The following is a 15,581-nucleotide window of genomic DNA, read 5'->3' on the forward strand; positions in this document are numbered from 1 at the left end:
TCATTATTGTCAATTAAAACTAAAGTAAATATTATTTTCTCAGTACTATATAATGGGATTTTGAGTTATTTACAGGTGTTACAGGTTATTTGAGTTATTTGTTGCTTATTGGAAAATAAATATTAACAGCGGTTAATCCAACGCTAAATTTTACACGAGTATTTAATTAGTTCTGAAGGCCTTTAAGATGCGATAAACATATAATTAACCAAATTTCTAAGTAATAGAAGTAGTAATTTTTTTTAAAGAATTATTTAGGCTGATTTTATAAAGTTAACTTTATTTCAGTTGCAATGCACAATGAGATTTTTTTTTAGTCATGACGTCATTTTCTTTTGGCCAGAATACAACATGACAAACAAATTTCGAAAAAACTGCATAATGTAATAACCTGTCGCTTTTTGGAAAATAAACCAATACTATTAACAGCGAACGCTCTAAGAACTAAACAACAAGATATTTACATTTAATAGCTGCAAAGTAACATTTCATTTTCTCTCTATATGCACGAAGAACCAGCATGATGCAAGCGTGCAAGTATGCATTAGTGCAGTCGGGTCAATGCACAGCGCTATTCCTCCTACTTAGGTCATCAACAAAACCCAACACTATAATAGATCGATAAAATTATTTATTCACGCACCGTCTGTCTCTTACTAAACAATTCCCGTTATCAAAGTCATATTGAGTCAATAATAATAAAAAAATCTTTAAAAGAATGGATTGTAATATTCACCTCGAATGCCAAACCGGCTCCTAAGCGGACCACCACATATAATGCTGACAATCGTGTAGTCGTATGCACCGAAATTGACACTTTTTCTCTTAGCAATTTTTTGAAAAAAAGAGGAGTCGTTGAACTTCAGCACCGATTGTCATAAAAATATAAATATGACCGAAACTGATAAATATATACAAGGAAATACATATCTGAATCGGGGTCTTATTGCTCAAATACCCCATAGCACTTTCATTAGCCATTTTTTAGTTTTACAAGCATTGTACACCTTGTTTATTCTAATGTAAAAGGTTCGTGAGTTTAATTGTTGAAGGAATAAGAGGAAACTAGTAAATAAAAAAGAATTTAATTATTGTTAAATAGTAAAACCTAATGGAGAAACAGTTCGTTGAATGACAATTATATGGTTTATGTATAGTAAAATCTCCAAGGAGTTGCGCGAAAATATTTTGAACTTATTTCTCAAAAAAAAAAATTTTTTTTTTTTAATATCTGTAGTACTAGCCCAATTATTTTACAAATTTAATTTTGGTTCCTCCAGTTTGAAGTTTGCAAGAAAATACTTTTTTAGAAGTCAAATTATTTTTTAAAGTTTCAAGTATGCGTTTAGAAATTGTACGCAAATTTATAATGGAATCGGACCAGGTTTGTACCAGAATTTTAAAACAATGTTAGTTTAATATAATATTTAGGAAAAACGGTTAAGTTATATCAGTAATATATTGAATAAGGCTAATCATAATTCTATTTCGAAAAGTTAGGAGTAAATAAAAGTTAATTCATTAATTATCAGCTTTTATAAAGTTAAGAACTGTATCAATCAAAAATACATTGAATCTATGTCGCGTCGGAACAAAACCTTTATATATGCAACAAGTTCCATTAAATGTTAAAATAAAAATGATCATAGAACAGAGAAATGTTAATAAAACACATTCAAAAAATGAATTTTTGTTTTTGTGGGAAATTCATGAATTCTGCCAGTACTGAAAATATTAAAAGATGTGCAGACGTTTGACCAGTACTGTAGATGTAAGGAAAAAAAAGATTAGACTTCACACCAAAAAAAAAAAGCACCATTAAGAAAAGGGAAAATTTTAAAATACAGAATGCTGAACAATGAGAAAAAAAATGCAATTACAATATTAAAATTATTTAACGCTACTTGATCAATTGTGAATAAAACAAATTCAAAAAAATTGGGATTAAAATTTATTCTTAGTTTACATATACAATAGAAAGCATTTTAATACTTTTAAATATTTTACAATGTGTGGAGAATAAAACAAATAAATTAATAAAATGGGTTCGAGAACCGCTTATTGCGCGACTCTATCGAATTAGAGTTTCTTTAACCAACTTTCTCCTCGATAAATTTATTCTAAAAAAATTATCATCACACTAAAATTTCAATATGTTCATACCAATAACATAATAATATAACTCCTAATACTCTGGCATATGCTTCATTGCTTATTCCAGTTTTTTATATATATAGCGAAGTCAAACCATTTAATTATTGAAGTTATCTACAGAGTACGTGAAAGACAAAACGAAAAAACGTCATTCCCATACTTCATTTAGATTTCATGCTAGTTTAGAACAAACACGACCTTCATAAGGTATCAAAAGGACATAAAATTTCGAGTCCTTGCGGGACCCAGATTGATATAATAATAATAAACTAAGCTGGCCCCATACGTTTATTCCAGCTGCCGAGGCCGCAATAAGGTACTAAAATGAGGTCACTTTACGTTTGACGTTTTTGTTGTTTTAATAACTGTTGAGAGATAGCTGACTTTCACTTTATTCCTGATAGAGAAAAAAAAATTTACACTAAAAAGACTTTTTCTTCTTTTTACTAACTTAAAAAATGCATTAGATGAGAGTTAATAATCGTATGAGAACTAAGCAGAAAATAATAATTGAATATTATTAGTCGATTGTCGTTCTTAGAGGTTACCTTCATAGACTTCAAAATGCTATCAAAGGTACATGATTTGTCGCTTATAATTTTACTCAGTGTCATTTTATTTATTTATTTTGTGCGGAAAAGCCACCTGTGCTTACATCATGAAAACCGTATAAATGAATAAAATTTAGAGTCAATAAAAATGATATAATTATGTACAAAACAAATTTACCAATTATGAACGATATGATTATTTTAAATAGCTAAACAATTATGTTTTTTGTTTCTAATTTAACTTTCAACTCTAAAAATAAATCATTGATAGCATCGTCTTTAGTGCAACATGAGATAACAGATCTCTTATGGACAACAGAGCTCTCTAAATAAAAGCCTCACACACAGATTTTAAATACATTTTAATCTACTAATTTGCTTTGTTAATGTTTTTGTTTTGATATTGATCCGTGTTTCCTGGTTTAACCTTTTCCGCATTTGGTACAGAGGTTTGCCTGGTCACTGAGAGTGGTTTTAATGGTCTCTTTCGAAGGTATTCTTCAACACAAAGTTTATGGAAAAAATTCCGTACCTCTCCAAAAGTGGTCGTAAATAGAAGTGGTTGAGGAATACGGGTGGTCTTTCCAGGAGGTTTCACTATATTTCATAATATTTACAGATAAGCATTTGACTCAATTTGTGATTTGGATTTAAATTTAAAAATATTTAAATCTAATTCTATGTAATAGATTCCTCGTTGAGAAGTCAAGCTTAATACTCTCTTATGATAAAATGTAGATTAGACATATTTCTCAACATTCATACTTCTTTTATGTATCATTCATATAATATTTGAACGTTAAAATTTTAATTTCATCACTCTCAAATATTATACATCTAATACAAAAATTTATAGACTGCAAATATTCTGTGATATTAGTTTTATGAAGAAGAAAAAGAAGAAAGAAAAATATTTAGAAAATGAGGCCCATTTCTTTACCCTACAGTTACCCCCACCCCCTTAAAGCACCTAGTCGTTTTTTTTTTTAACTTTAATTTTTTTTATTTACAAAACCATTTTGGTTTAAAGAGAGATTTATTTGTTAGAAAAATAAATAATAAAAATTTACAAACTACCTTTTTTATGGTGACTAAAAAGGAGAAAATTTCTATATTTTCAGACTCAGACCTATAAGAAAAAAAGGTAAGGCACATCTATTTTGAAAGACGTGGCAGAATCATCGGTAGCGATAAATGTATGTTCAATAGGATCGAAGTAATTGCGATAGAAAAAAATTCTGATGCGCGACCTAGGAAATTAGGTTTCAAGAAAATGAAATCATTTTCTTACTTTCAGTCAATCGTTAAAAAAATATTTTTTCAAAATATTTATTTTATTCTTTTCTGAGAATTTATTTAAGCAGGAAAGGAAAATTGTCATAACCTCGATTAGCGATATAATAGCGATAATTTTTGCTTGCACCATTTAGGAAACAAGGTAACATCAGGCAATTAGTTCCAGTTGAAATTTAGCATTCTAGATAGTCGAAAATTGATCGAAATTGCAACTGACTAATTCTCATTGATAGTATTAATTCTTCGACTAGTCACCAGAAAATGTTTGAAACTTGCTCCGTCATCAGGCAAAGACATCCAGATTAAATTTAAGAACTCCAATTAATAAGAATGAATTTCTCCACAACTCTAATTGGAAATAAAACAACGATAAATTCTGCTAGCAGCAATCAGCTTGCATTTTCATCACATCAAGTAGTTAAAATTTAAATGCTATGATTTGAACTAGTTGGAAAATCGTCAAAATTTTGATTGCAATATTCCACCGGACTAGATACGAAAGCGAGTTGGTAAAAACGTAGTAATTAAAACATACCAAGCTTCTTTTTGTTTTATTTATTTTGCAGCACTAGTTCGTAACAGGTTTAAAATTGTAATTGGGTACTTGCACTCAAGAAGATCACAAATACCTACACACGTGACCAATGACGTCAGCGCCAACTGATCGCTTATAAGTAAAATGAAGTGTTAAAGTTGAGCTAAGTTTCTCTACAGAAGTTAGAATGCTAATTAACGGGAGGTTAATTCAATACAGAGCCGTAAAGCACATTTGTTCAAATATAATTTTTTCTCGTCTACATCTTTTCCTTAACTTAGATTTATTATTTGTGTGTATGCCTTTTATTGTAACCGTGATATATTTTTGCTTTGTGTACCTGGCATCTTCGATACATAATTAGTTGGTTTAAGTTCTACATGACTTCAGCCTGTCTTTGTGTTAAGTAAGTAAAATATAGTGAAAGAATTGAAATCTTTGTGAAAGAATATAGAATGAGTCACTTAAGAGAATTGATTCTTCACGGGTACGGCTTACGAAATAGAATGGAAAGAGCAGTTGACTAACGTAAACTAATACCACGTTTCAACAACCAATCAGGATCGATAAACCCACACTACGTCACTGCATGCATTCCATTCTACACTGTTATATATTCATTGCAGATAATGTAAGTACGAAGTAAATAATAATAAATGTAAGATATTACTTTTATTAAATTAATATAAACCGATTTCGTGCAACAAAAACTTGCACGCATATCCCTCGGGTAAACATTGTATTGAAACTAGTGGTGAAAGAAACTAGACGAGGAACATTTTAAAAATTAAATGCATTAGAAAAAAGAACCAGCATTTGTGTATGCAATTCACATAAAAATTAGCAAGCGTGATTTGAACTTCACTGATGTGAAGTCCAGCGATAACATCAAGACTTCCTTAGAAGATAAGAATTCTGTTATTCGCTGGAAACAACCCGAGGAAATTATTTGCGGCGTTATGATTTCAAAATGAAGCGCACTCAACTATTTCGTCGTTGCGTGCATTTTCGGAAAAATATTCACTTGTGAAAAAAAAATGGAGTCCTATTTAAATGCGAAAATTGGAAAGTGTTTCAGTATGTCTACTTATTATAATATTGGCGATTGTTTAAAAATATTTCGAAATACTTCGTCATTAACCACTTCTTTCATAAGCACGTACCTTTATGAACCCTTAAGTTTATGCCAGTTTTCTTCTCAGAACATTGCAAATCGTCTTACCTGCATTTATTTTAAAGATCCTTTTGCAGATCATGTGTGCTACTATTGAGCAATGCAACTTTTTATTTAAAATAAGATTTCCTTGAATCGTTTTATTTTTCTTTGGAATCAACCGACCAACTGATTTTAAGTATAAATATTTTAAAATTACATCCTTTACGTGATGTAAAAATTGTCAACTTATAATAACCTTAAAATTCATAAAAAAATTTATAATTTTATTAACATTAATTTCTTGCATGAAAATTATCTTAAAGCAAACGAGTTATATGCATGAAAAAATTAATCAATTCAAGAAAAAAATTACAAGAATTGAGATAAAAACGCAAGATACAAAAATAACATCAAAAGCTATAGCTTTCGAGAGTATTCCTGGCTAGGGCATTGATCAGAGTTTTCAGAAAATGGTAACCCCCATATTTTTAGAGCCAAAACCTTAATTTCGTCGAGGCAAAAGTGCTATCGTAAGCTTATTCAGAGAAAGTGCTTCTTTGCCATCCGAGTTATATCTGAATTAATCATCAGCAATAATTATCGTACTTAATCGTAATGCGCGTTTTTTGGAACAGCTAAAATTGCAACATGGAGTACGGAAATTTTATTAGAACAAAAATTATTACGCTAGCTAGATTTCTTTTACTGCAAATTGTATACAAAATGTAGCTTTATTCTATCATAAGCCACATTCAGTCTTTGATGTTAAAACCACAAAAATAAAAATAATAAATAAACGAAGTAGTAAAAAATTTTGTTTCAATGTGTTAACCTTAATTCTCGAAATAAATTCTATAGATTTGTTTTGACAAATGAAGATCATATGCAAAATTAAACTTTAATTTTTTACAAAATACACGTGTGAACAAGTAAGCACATGCTAGTACATAATTACTATAACTAGAATGAAGCATTTTGATAGTTTTATAAGTAAGAGCAAAATCATTTAAAAAATCAAAGATATCCTTTTAAAAAAATAATAAAAAAAAGCTAGTTTAATTGCAATTTTTAATGTGAATTTACAATGCAACTAACAATCTGTATATTATCATTAAATGAAATTTTCAGACAGGAATAAATATTTTTTTTAAATTAATCAAAATAAAAACTTTACCCTTCGACTTTCAAATTGCAAGAATATTTTACCAGCACTCAGCCACGCTTGGCCAAGGCAGAACTAGATCCGAAACTCTTGGAGAGTAATAAGCCAGAGTACGACTGTAGCTTCTTCAAAGAACATTTATACTGAATATAAATTTTAAACAGTGCGAAGGTGAAATCAGCTATTTGTGGAAAGGGGTTTGGATGATTAATAATCGATAGGTTGTTTACAAATAGTCCGAGTAATGCGCCACCAAAGTGAATCATGAAAAATCTGCTTTTTTTTAATCGTGAAAAACCACTTTTTAAAGCAGGTGATTTAACGTAATGTGATGTAATATCCATAAAAATTTGGCAGATGCAGTTGGCAACAGTTACAACGAAGTCTCTTATCCAATCAAAAAGTAAACAATGACAAAAAAAAAGACAAAGGAAACTGTGGAAGATCAAACTTTTCTACACCGCGGCAAAAAGCTACTTGACCTTGCTTCGAGTGTCAGAAAAACCAAGGTTCTTTTTGTGTAGGAAACTGGAGAATCAACTACAAATTTAGTTGAAACGCCTCGCTACTAACAGCGTTCCAAACTAGTAAGAAAGCCCTGACTTTCTGCAAGGACAGGAACAGGTGGGTTTAGTTTTTTTTTTACCACCTTGAAATATAAGTTACGGCGATTTTCTGGTACATCGTTTACAGCAGTTCTTTCAACCGTTTATAATGCGACTGAAAAAGCGTGTAATAACAGTCGGAGCTTTTGTTTACTAATTCGATAATTAGATTGGTTCATTGACTTCAGCATTTCTTCACCTCTGAGATCTGCACAATAGTTTAAGAATAAGGAAAGAAATTCACCCTAATTCTATATCACAAATTGCGTTCAAACAAATTGTAGCTTTTACAGATAAAAAATCTGAGGAAAAGTAGCATAGTCTTTTGGGTTGGGTGTGCTGGGTAGGGAATGCCAATTCAAACACAAGCGGTAGCAATTATTAAATTTTTAGTTAAATTCCGTCAGATCAGAAATTCTTATTCCGATTCAATATCAGCTTGGATAAACATATTCTACATATTCATAACCCATTCATAAACTACATTTCTTAATGCAAAAAGGCATGATTTTTGTTTTATGCCCAGCAAAAAAAATTTGACTACTGCTAACGAGTCAGAAAACACTATTTCCCGAACAAAACGTTTGTAATTCTGTATTGCATTATTTCAAGAAAAATCTTACAAAACTTCAAAAACTTTTATCCGGATAAACAATTTAATTTTGGAAACGATATAATAAGCTCTTTACACGACACATAAATAAAATTACAAAAATCTGAAGTAAAAAAATGAAGGAAATAATTTTTTAAAATTTTATCTCAAAATTACAAAAAATATTGTTTTTTGGAAGAAAAATGCGGAACGTTTGTGTCAAATCGATATAATTCATCAGATACGAAAATCAGTTTCTTAATAAAAATTTAAAATGAAAAAAATTCTTGAAATTTATTATTTAATTCCCTGCTAATTCAATATTGCCAGTAACATTTGGTTTTTTTATGCATATTCTTTACGTTTTTTTCAACATATGTATGTAGATAATACATATGCCTTTAATAAAATCGAAAAACAAATACATACATTTTTCACATTAATTTAGATCCGAATCGATGCTATAAGCGACCTATCTACATTAAAACTGGTAAACCAGTATATAGTTTTTTAGGAAGATGAAAGAAAAATAAATTTCCGCCATGGCCAAACCTGTTTTAAATTTATTTCTTAAAATTATTCACAAGACAGAAACGAAAGAGAAGGGAACGTTCTCTTGTTTCTTCTTTTTTTTTTTCACCCTCTTATCCTTTAAATTATTTACAGAATATTTAAATAATTTAAATCATGATTTTTAATAACTTTAAAACATTAATGTCACCGAAAATTTTGAATCCAGTATAGATTTTATAAAAAAAACATAACAAGTGCTTTAAATAAAAATAAACGAATATTTTCTTCCTATAAACTTTGACTTAATCATGCATGGCAAGTCAGATATGAAAAATAAAGTAACAATTTTATAATTACCTTATTAATTTTCCAATGTTTGTATTAAATTTTCTTTTTTATATATTAAGTGCAAATATTTTAAAAGTTAATGAAATCGAGAATTATTTTTTAAAAACTTGTTCTTGAAGAGGCATTCATTAAAATCAAATACCCAAAATGTATCAACATCAAAGGCTAAAAACTGGCACATTTCTCAGTGAAATTTATTAGAGCAAAAAATGCCAAAATCCCGTTTCCTAGAGAAAAAATACAATGTTTACTTCATTTTTTCCCCTTCTTTTTTTAAAGCTCTAAATACATTCATTTATCAGATAGTTTTGTATCGTAAAAAGTTAAGTAACAAGTTTCATTCAGGAAGTGTTACAATAAAATCAAATGTTTATTTAGTCTTCTCATTTAAAAAAGATTATTCGAATTATTAATTAGATTTTATCATTATAATCAGAAATACTAATATTAAAGTCAAGTATTTATTTTGAGTATAAAGTATTTATTTTGAAGGCATTTAATTAATTAATTAAATTATTAAATCAAAACAACCTAAATATAAACAATCAACACCCCCCCCCCCTTCAGTGGGCCGGGGTAAAATTAACAAATGTTGACTGGTACTCCGCTATAAAAAGGCTAAAGATTACGTTTTTTTTTTTTTTAATTCATACAAAATAAAAATTAACATCGTATTTTTAAATAATTAAGAATCCTTTTTAAAAATAAAAAATAAGTCTATAAATAATAAATACAAGATAAGTGTTAAAGTAAAAACAAATTTTATATACATGTTCTGTACAATCAGTTTTCCTTTTAATTTGAAGAAGATATAAAGAAGTTAGGCTTCTTGAAAATATTTTAATTCCCAGAAGACAAAATCCATTTCAAAATTTTCCTGAAAACTTCTTGATGAAACTCTCCATCACACTAGAACGAAAATGTTAACAATTTTCAAGGAAAAATATAAAACTTTCAGACAAATATTAAACTTCAAAAAATTAAAATTAATTGCTGTTGCCATACAGTACTTGTATATTTGTTTTCACTTCAAGGAAAGAATATTTAAAATGTAATTTGCTAAAAATTATTGGATAGAAGAAAATGCTGTAAAAAAACATGCAGGTCAGAAAGCGGTTTTTTTCAAAACATTTTTCATTATATAGTATTCATTTAGGGTCAAAATAAGTGAAAAATATTATATTTAACATCTTAATAATTTATGATTAGGAAATACAGTATGAAACACCAGTGTCTTTTCCTGCCTTAAAGGCAAAATTTTCCAAACACAGCTTCCAAACACACCCTTTGGAACAATAATTTTTCAAATTTGCAGTAATTTAGATTTAACAGAAACAGTTATTCATCATTAAAATTTATTTAATTTACAAATTTAATTGTTGATAAATTTGTGAATATGAGTGGGAAAAAAATTTTTTTTCAAACTTCTTATTTTGGATTTTATATTTTACAAATATTATTCTGATTATCTAATAGATTAACTATTAAGACTGTTTCTTATAATTAAAAAATACCAAAATAAATTTTGCTCGTAATAAGAGCATATAAAAGGGGCACTGGTGTCCCATCTGTGTCAAAGGATTAAGAATGTAGTAGCAACAGGTTAATTTAAAACTGTTTAGTATAAACCCTGAAAATTTGTGAGCTAATTAGAACTGTTTAGTAATAAACCCTGAAAATTTGTGAGCCAATTACAACTGTTTAGTAATAAACCCTGAAAATTTGTGAGCCAATTAAAACTGTTTAGTATAAACCCTGAAAATTTGTGAGCCAATTAAAACTGTTTAGTAATAAACCCAGAAAATTTGTGAGCCAATGGCCCATACTTGTCTTGATCGGTCCCTGGATAATAACATTTTCATTATAACAATATTGGGGTAGTTAAAAGAATAAAGTTTGTTTTTCCGCCCTTCTTACATCTGTTGCTGCTTCGCTTATCTATGTTGTTCCCTACTTATGGACCACATTTCTACTACTAGGTAAATGTAGTACCTATCACATTAATAAAGAATATTTGATATTACTTAAGTATTAAATAAAATATTATTTTTCATTAGCAAAAGTTATAAATAAAATTTTCTACGATTCTAGTTTGATTAAATTTAAGATTTTGTAGAATTTTTTTTTTAAAAAAAAGAACATCTACAATACTAATATACACGTTCTAAAAATATTTAGTTTTTTAATGCAGATGCAGTTTACTTTAAAACTGTTTTTTTACTTCATAAAAAGCAATACCTAAAAGTAAATTACATGCCAAACACTAAACAGTATCTCATTAGCATAGAAAACATGTTTAAAAAAAATTAGGTGACGAATCTGAAATTTATACTCAATAAAAGTGAAGAATTTAACAATACTCCTCTTTAAGTTCTTACTACAAATCTCTAACATGTCCAGGATAAATTTGGTTACTTACGACCAAATTAGTTTATATAACTTATTATAATAATAAATGATAATTTTAATCCTATGGATAGAAAAACTCAAACTACTTGCTATACCATCAATAGGTTCTAAAAATTTACTTCAGCACGTGGGTCCAATAAATAAATCATATCAACACACAATTTTAATTTCTTCATATTTATGTAGAATGCAGAAAATACCATAAGAGGGATTAAAAGAATTGTTAACTGTAAGTGTGATTATTATTAAGTAGTAATAAGCATGCTCCAGGGGTTCTGCGTTTGGCTTAACACCCAACCAGAACATCTGCTCCTGCCCTCAAGGTCAAGAAAACTGGGATAGGCACAATAGGCTTTGGCCCTTCATGGGCTGTTGCATCACTGTGTTTAGTTGTATTATTAAGTAGAGAATATGAAAAAAACATTTAATTAAAAAAACATTTCATAAGGGATAACTTTTATTAAGAAATATTCTTAAATTATTTCAGCTGCTATATTGTGATTTTGTTTATTGCCTTGAATTGTTCTTTATCCCTGCCCATCATAGTGTAGGATTGGAACTAAGAAAAGGGAAAAAATTAAGTAAATTGATACATATTCTTTAAACTTTTTTAGACCTGATCAGAATTTGAAAAGTTCTTTGTAACCTATAGTATGAAAAATTTGATGGAGTATGAAATGAAGTAAGAATGGAGTATGAAAAATTTGATACTTTAAGAAAAAGTTTAAAATTTATCCCTCCTTTTTAATTTTAAGTGTGCAAGGTGAATGCCAAACTTTAAGTATACACCCTGCTTATCTTCAACAACAAAAAAATAATAATAAATAAATAAATAAAATTATAATATAATTGAATCTTTTTCTCCTTCTTGACAATTATATAACGCATTTGAGGGGCTTGATTTATACAATTTCTTTTTATAAGTTTAGAAAAAAAAATAATAATTACCATTTCTTCAAAATAGTCAGTATTATAAAACTACAGAACTATAACAATTATATAAAAATAACTGATAAATAGTTTTATTGCAGTAATAAATTTACTGCAATAAAAAAAAATTAGTGCAATAAAAATAATTATTTAGTGCAACAAAAATCATTATTCAGTGCAATAAAAATTTTTTTAAGTGTTTGTTTGCTATTATTTTTGCTTCACTTAAATGTATCTTTTGTATCTTCGGGTTAAATATTTTTTTACAGCAACCAACGTTCTCACTCACAGCAAAATTACAAATCACAGTGAAGTGAGTTTCTTAAAAATGCACTTAAACTAACGTGCACTTAAAATAAGTTGCTAAACATTTTTTAAAAGCCTTATTTTATTCTATATTAGCTGTTGAAATTTTTGCAAAAACACAAAATAGCATTAAAAACTGCAATTTAAGTGCAACAAACGAAATTTGCAAAAATCTGGTTTAGCAAAGTCTAGAATGAATAACTGTCCCTGTTCAATGTGGCATCATAATTTAAAGCAATTAAAAATTTTGAAATTATTGAATTTGAGCAGACAAAAGTTGGGCAAATTATTTCAAAAAAAAGAAAGAAAAAAAAAAGATTTTCTTGTTATGTAATGAAGTAACCTCTGCTAAGCAGGGGAATTAACCAATTTGGCCTACTTATAAGAAAATGGATTAAGACAAGTCCTACTGCTCTGAACATCAGAGTTAATGAAATTCTATTATCACAAATTCTTAAATTTTGCATGACATATACTTTATCTTCTCAACAATATAATTTCATTAATTTTATTACAAAATTCTTAAAGAACAAATAAAATATATTAAATAATAAAGATTCAGAATAACCATGATTGGTCTAGGCTAATGTCAACAAAAATTAAGACAGCAACATTTTCAAAAAGAAAAACTATCAGGTATAAAAATTTTCAGCACAATACGGTTAATTAGTTTTTATAAACAAACATTCTAAAATAAAATACCTTTTTATCCAAACAAAAAAAAAGATATATATTTAGTACTACATATAAAAATAGACAACATGAATGAAGTCACAAAAATGGACATACTATAGTTTTGATTCTATAATGAAGAATCTTCCTAAATATCAAAACACAGAAATGCAACACTCTGTATTATGGCACAGTGGGAAAATATTGGTTATAATACCAAAACTAGTCTGATTTGTGGCTTTATTTACATGGTTTAGCTTAATTTAAGATAATTTTTTTTTCATATTCCAACAGAAAAAATCTTCCTCAGTATAAAAAAAAATGTTCGTAAGTTATTATTACATAAAGTAAACTTTGGCTGAAAAGTTCGAAGCAAAAATGCAGAATTTAAACAAAATAACGGACTGTACAAATGACACATATCCTACAATTTGCACATACTTAACATAGTTCTTAATGTTTTATAGCAGCTAAAGATTTTACCAACTTATGATTCTAAAAAAAAAATTATAAATAAATAAGACAACATTAATAAGACTAAGAAAGAAATCACTAAATTGTCTTTTTAATTTTGTTAAATCCTCAAATTAATTTACTAAATTAATCTAATTTAAACAAAACAATATCTAGAAAAAATTCTGCTTGTCATAAAAACATACAAATTTTCAAAGAAGGTTTAACGGATAGATATAGTATGGTCATAGTTCTGATTAAATTCAATTTAAAATTGTAGGAACTAATTACAAATTAAAAAACTACAGATACATATGTTTACAGAATGTAAAGGTCACATTTTTTAAAACTTTTAGAAATTAAAATAACAAATAAAATTTGTTTTGTTTAACTGAATTAACGAATAACAACTATTTAAGTTTCTGTTAATCAACCACCTTAAGCTATTAGGTGCAAAGATAAATTCTTAAATTCTTATTCCTTGAGTTAAAATAAATTCTTATTCCTTGAGTTAAAGGTTAAGTTTCAATACAAACATATATAAAGGTGTCTTTTTAGAAAATTCTTACTTTACGCAAACTATAATTATAAAACATTATTTTACCCTTAAAAAAATTAAAGAAACAAATTATAAATATTTGTTTATTGTTTTCAAGAAAATAGATAATTGTGTTAAAACACATCGAAATAATGAATGAGAACATAAGATTAGATGCATTATTTTAATACAGATAATGTCTTTCCATAAGCTATTAGTAAAATGAACAGAAATCAAATCAGGTACCAAAAAAATTCAATAAATTTTCAGTTTTAAAACTAAACTGTAAGCAATGTCGTAATTTCACCAAAATATCAATTTTAATAGAAACCATTTTATTAATTATTGAAGCAATCATACAATATTCAATATGCTTTCTTTGCAAAAAAAAAAAAAAGGAAAATATAATTGCAAAACAAATCGTAAGATAGTCTACAATTAGTTAGAATAAGCAAAATTTCACAGTTTTCAGTATTTTGAAATGACTGTATGACGTTGATACTAAATTCGTTAAACATATTATATTATAAATAAAATAACATTGCATAAATAAACAGACAAATTAATAACAGAACTCGCCCTCTGGTTGGTTAAAATATGCTCAACACACCCCAGTTATAACAGTTAATTTTCGTATAGCAACAGCGAAGGCCTACAAATAAATAAATAAAAAAAAATAGCAGCAAATGTTCGGGCATTTCAAGCCAAGCCTGATATACCTTAGGCAACTTCCATAGGTAAGAAACATAATTTCAATCTTACCTTCATCAGGTTTCATACTCTTGAAAGAGCACCCAATTAAAATTGTCCAATTTTATCCACTGATAGTTTTCCAAATAAATTGGAGACACTTGACAATCGAAGCTTCATCCTCTGTTCACTTGTTTGGAAACTTCCTATCAAAACAGCTTTCATGTAATCTCTCAACACAGCTGATCACGATTATGCTGCAAAGGTTTCCTACGTCATCTGACGACAATTATGCTCCCGCCCCTTTGAGGCAAAGACCAATGAAAGAGGATCAAGAGGTGATGCGCGGTTGCAAGATACCGACATTTATCGATCAAAGGATTTTGTTCCTTTTTCCCCTCTAGAATTGCTAAATATGATTTTTACGTTAACTCTTGACGTTTTAATAGATTGTTAATGTGAGATCAAAGTAATTAAAATTTTTGTTAAATCTTATTTTGTAATATAAACTTCTTATTTTTTATTTTACCAAGTGTTTGTTAGATTGATGTTTATTTAATGATTCTCTGAAAACAAAAAAAATCAAAATTTTTTATTTTATTAAAGTTTATAATAATTATTAAAAATTTTTACAATAGAAATAAAAATTCTATTTATTCGGATGGATAAAT

General features: G+C 27.9%; 1 protein-coding gene across 4 annotated transcripts in view; it reads right to left on the minus strand.

The window, feature by feature from the left end:
* The window catches only part of LOC107438735 (atos homolog protein A), a 104,030-nt gene extending 88,846 nt beyond the window's left edge, over positions 1 to 15,184 (minus strand). The window contains exon 1 of one of the 4 annotated variants that reach the window (XM_016051081.3): positions 14,983 to 15,184. In XM_016051081.3, the coding sequence (XP_015906567.2) occupies positions 14,983 to 14,998 (16 nt within the window). In that variant the 5' untranslated portion in view covers positions 14,999 to 15,184. Of the gene's footprint in view, positions 1 to 6,866; positions 7,352 to 14,982 lie in introns of those variants that run through there. The other 3 variants (XM_016051082.3, XM_016051083.3, XM_071179943.1) reach the window with 3 other exon arrangements.
* Between the last annotated feature and the right edge of the window lie 397 nt (positions 15,185 to 15,581).

The sequence above is a fragment of the Parasteatoda tepidariorum genome, chromosome 1 (genome assembly GCF_043381705.1).
Source record: "Parasteatoda tepidariorum isolate YZ-2023 chromosome 1, CAS_Ptep_4.0, whole genome shotgun sequence".
Classification (NCBI taxonomy): domain Eukaryota; kingdom Metazoa; phylum Arthropoda; class Arachnida; order Araneae; family Theridiidae; genus Parasteatoda; species Parasteatoda tepidariorum.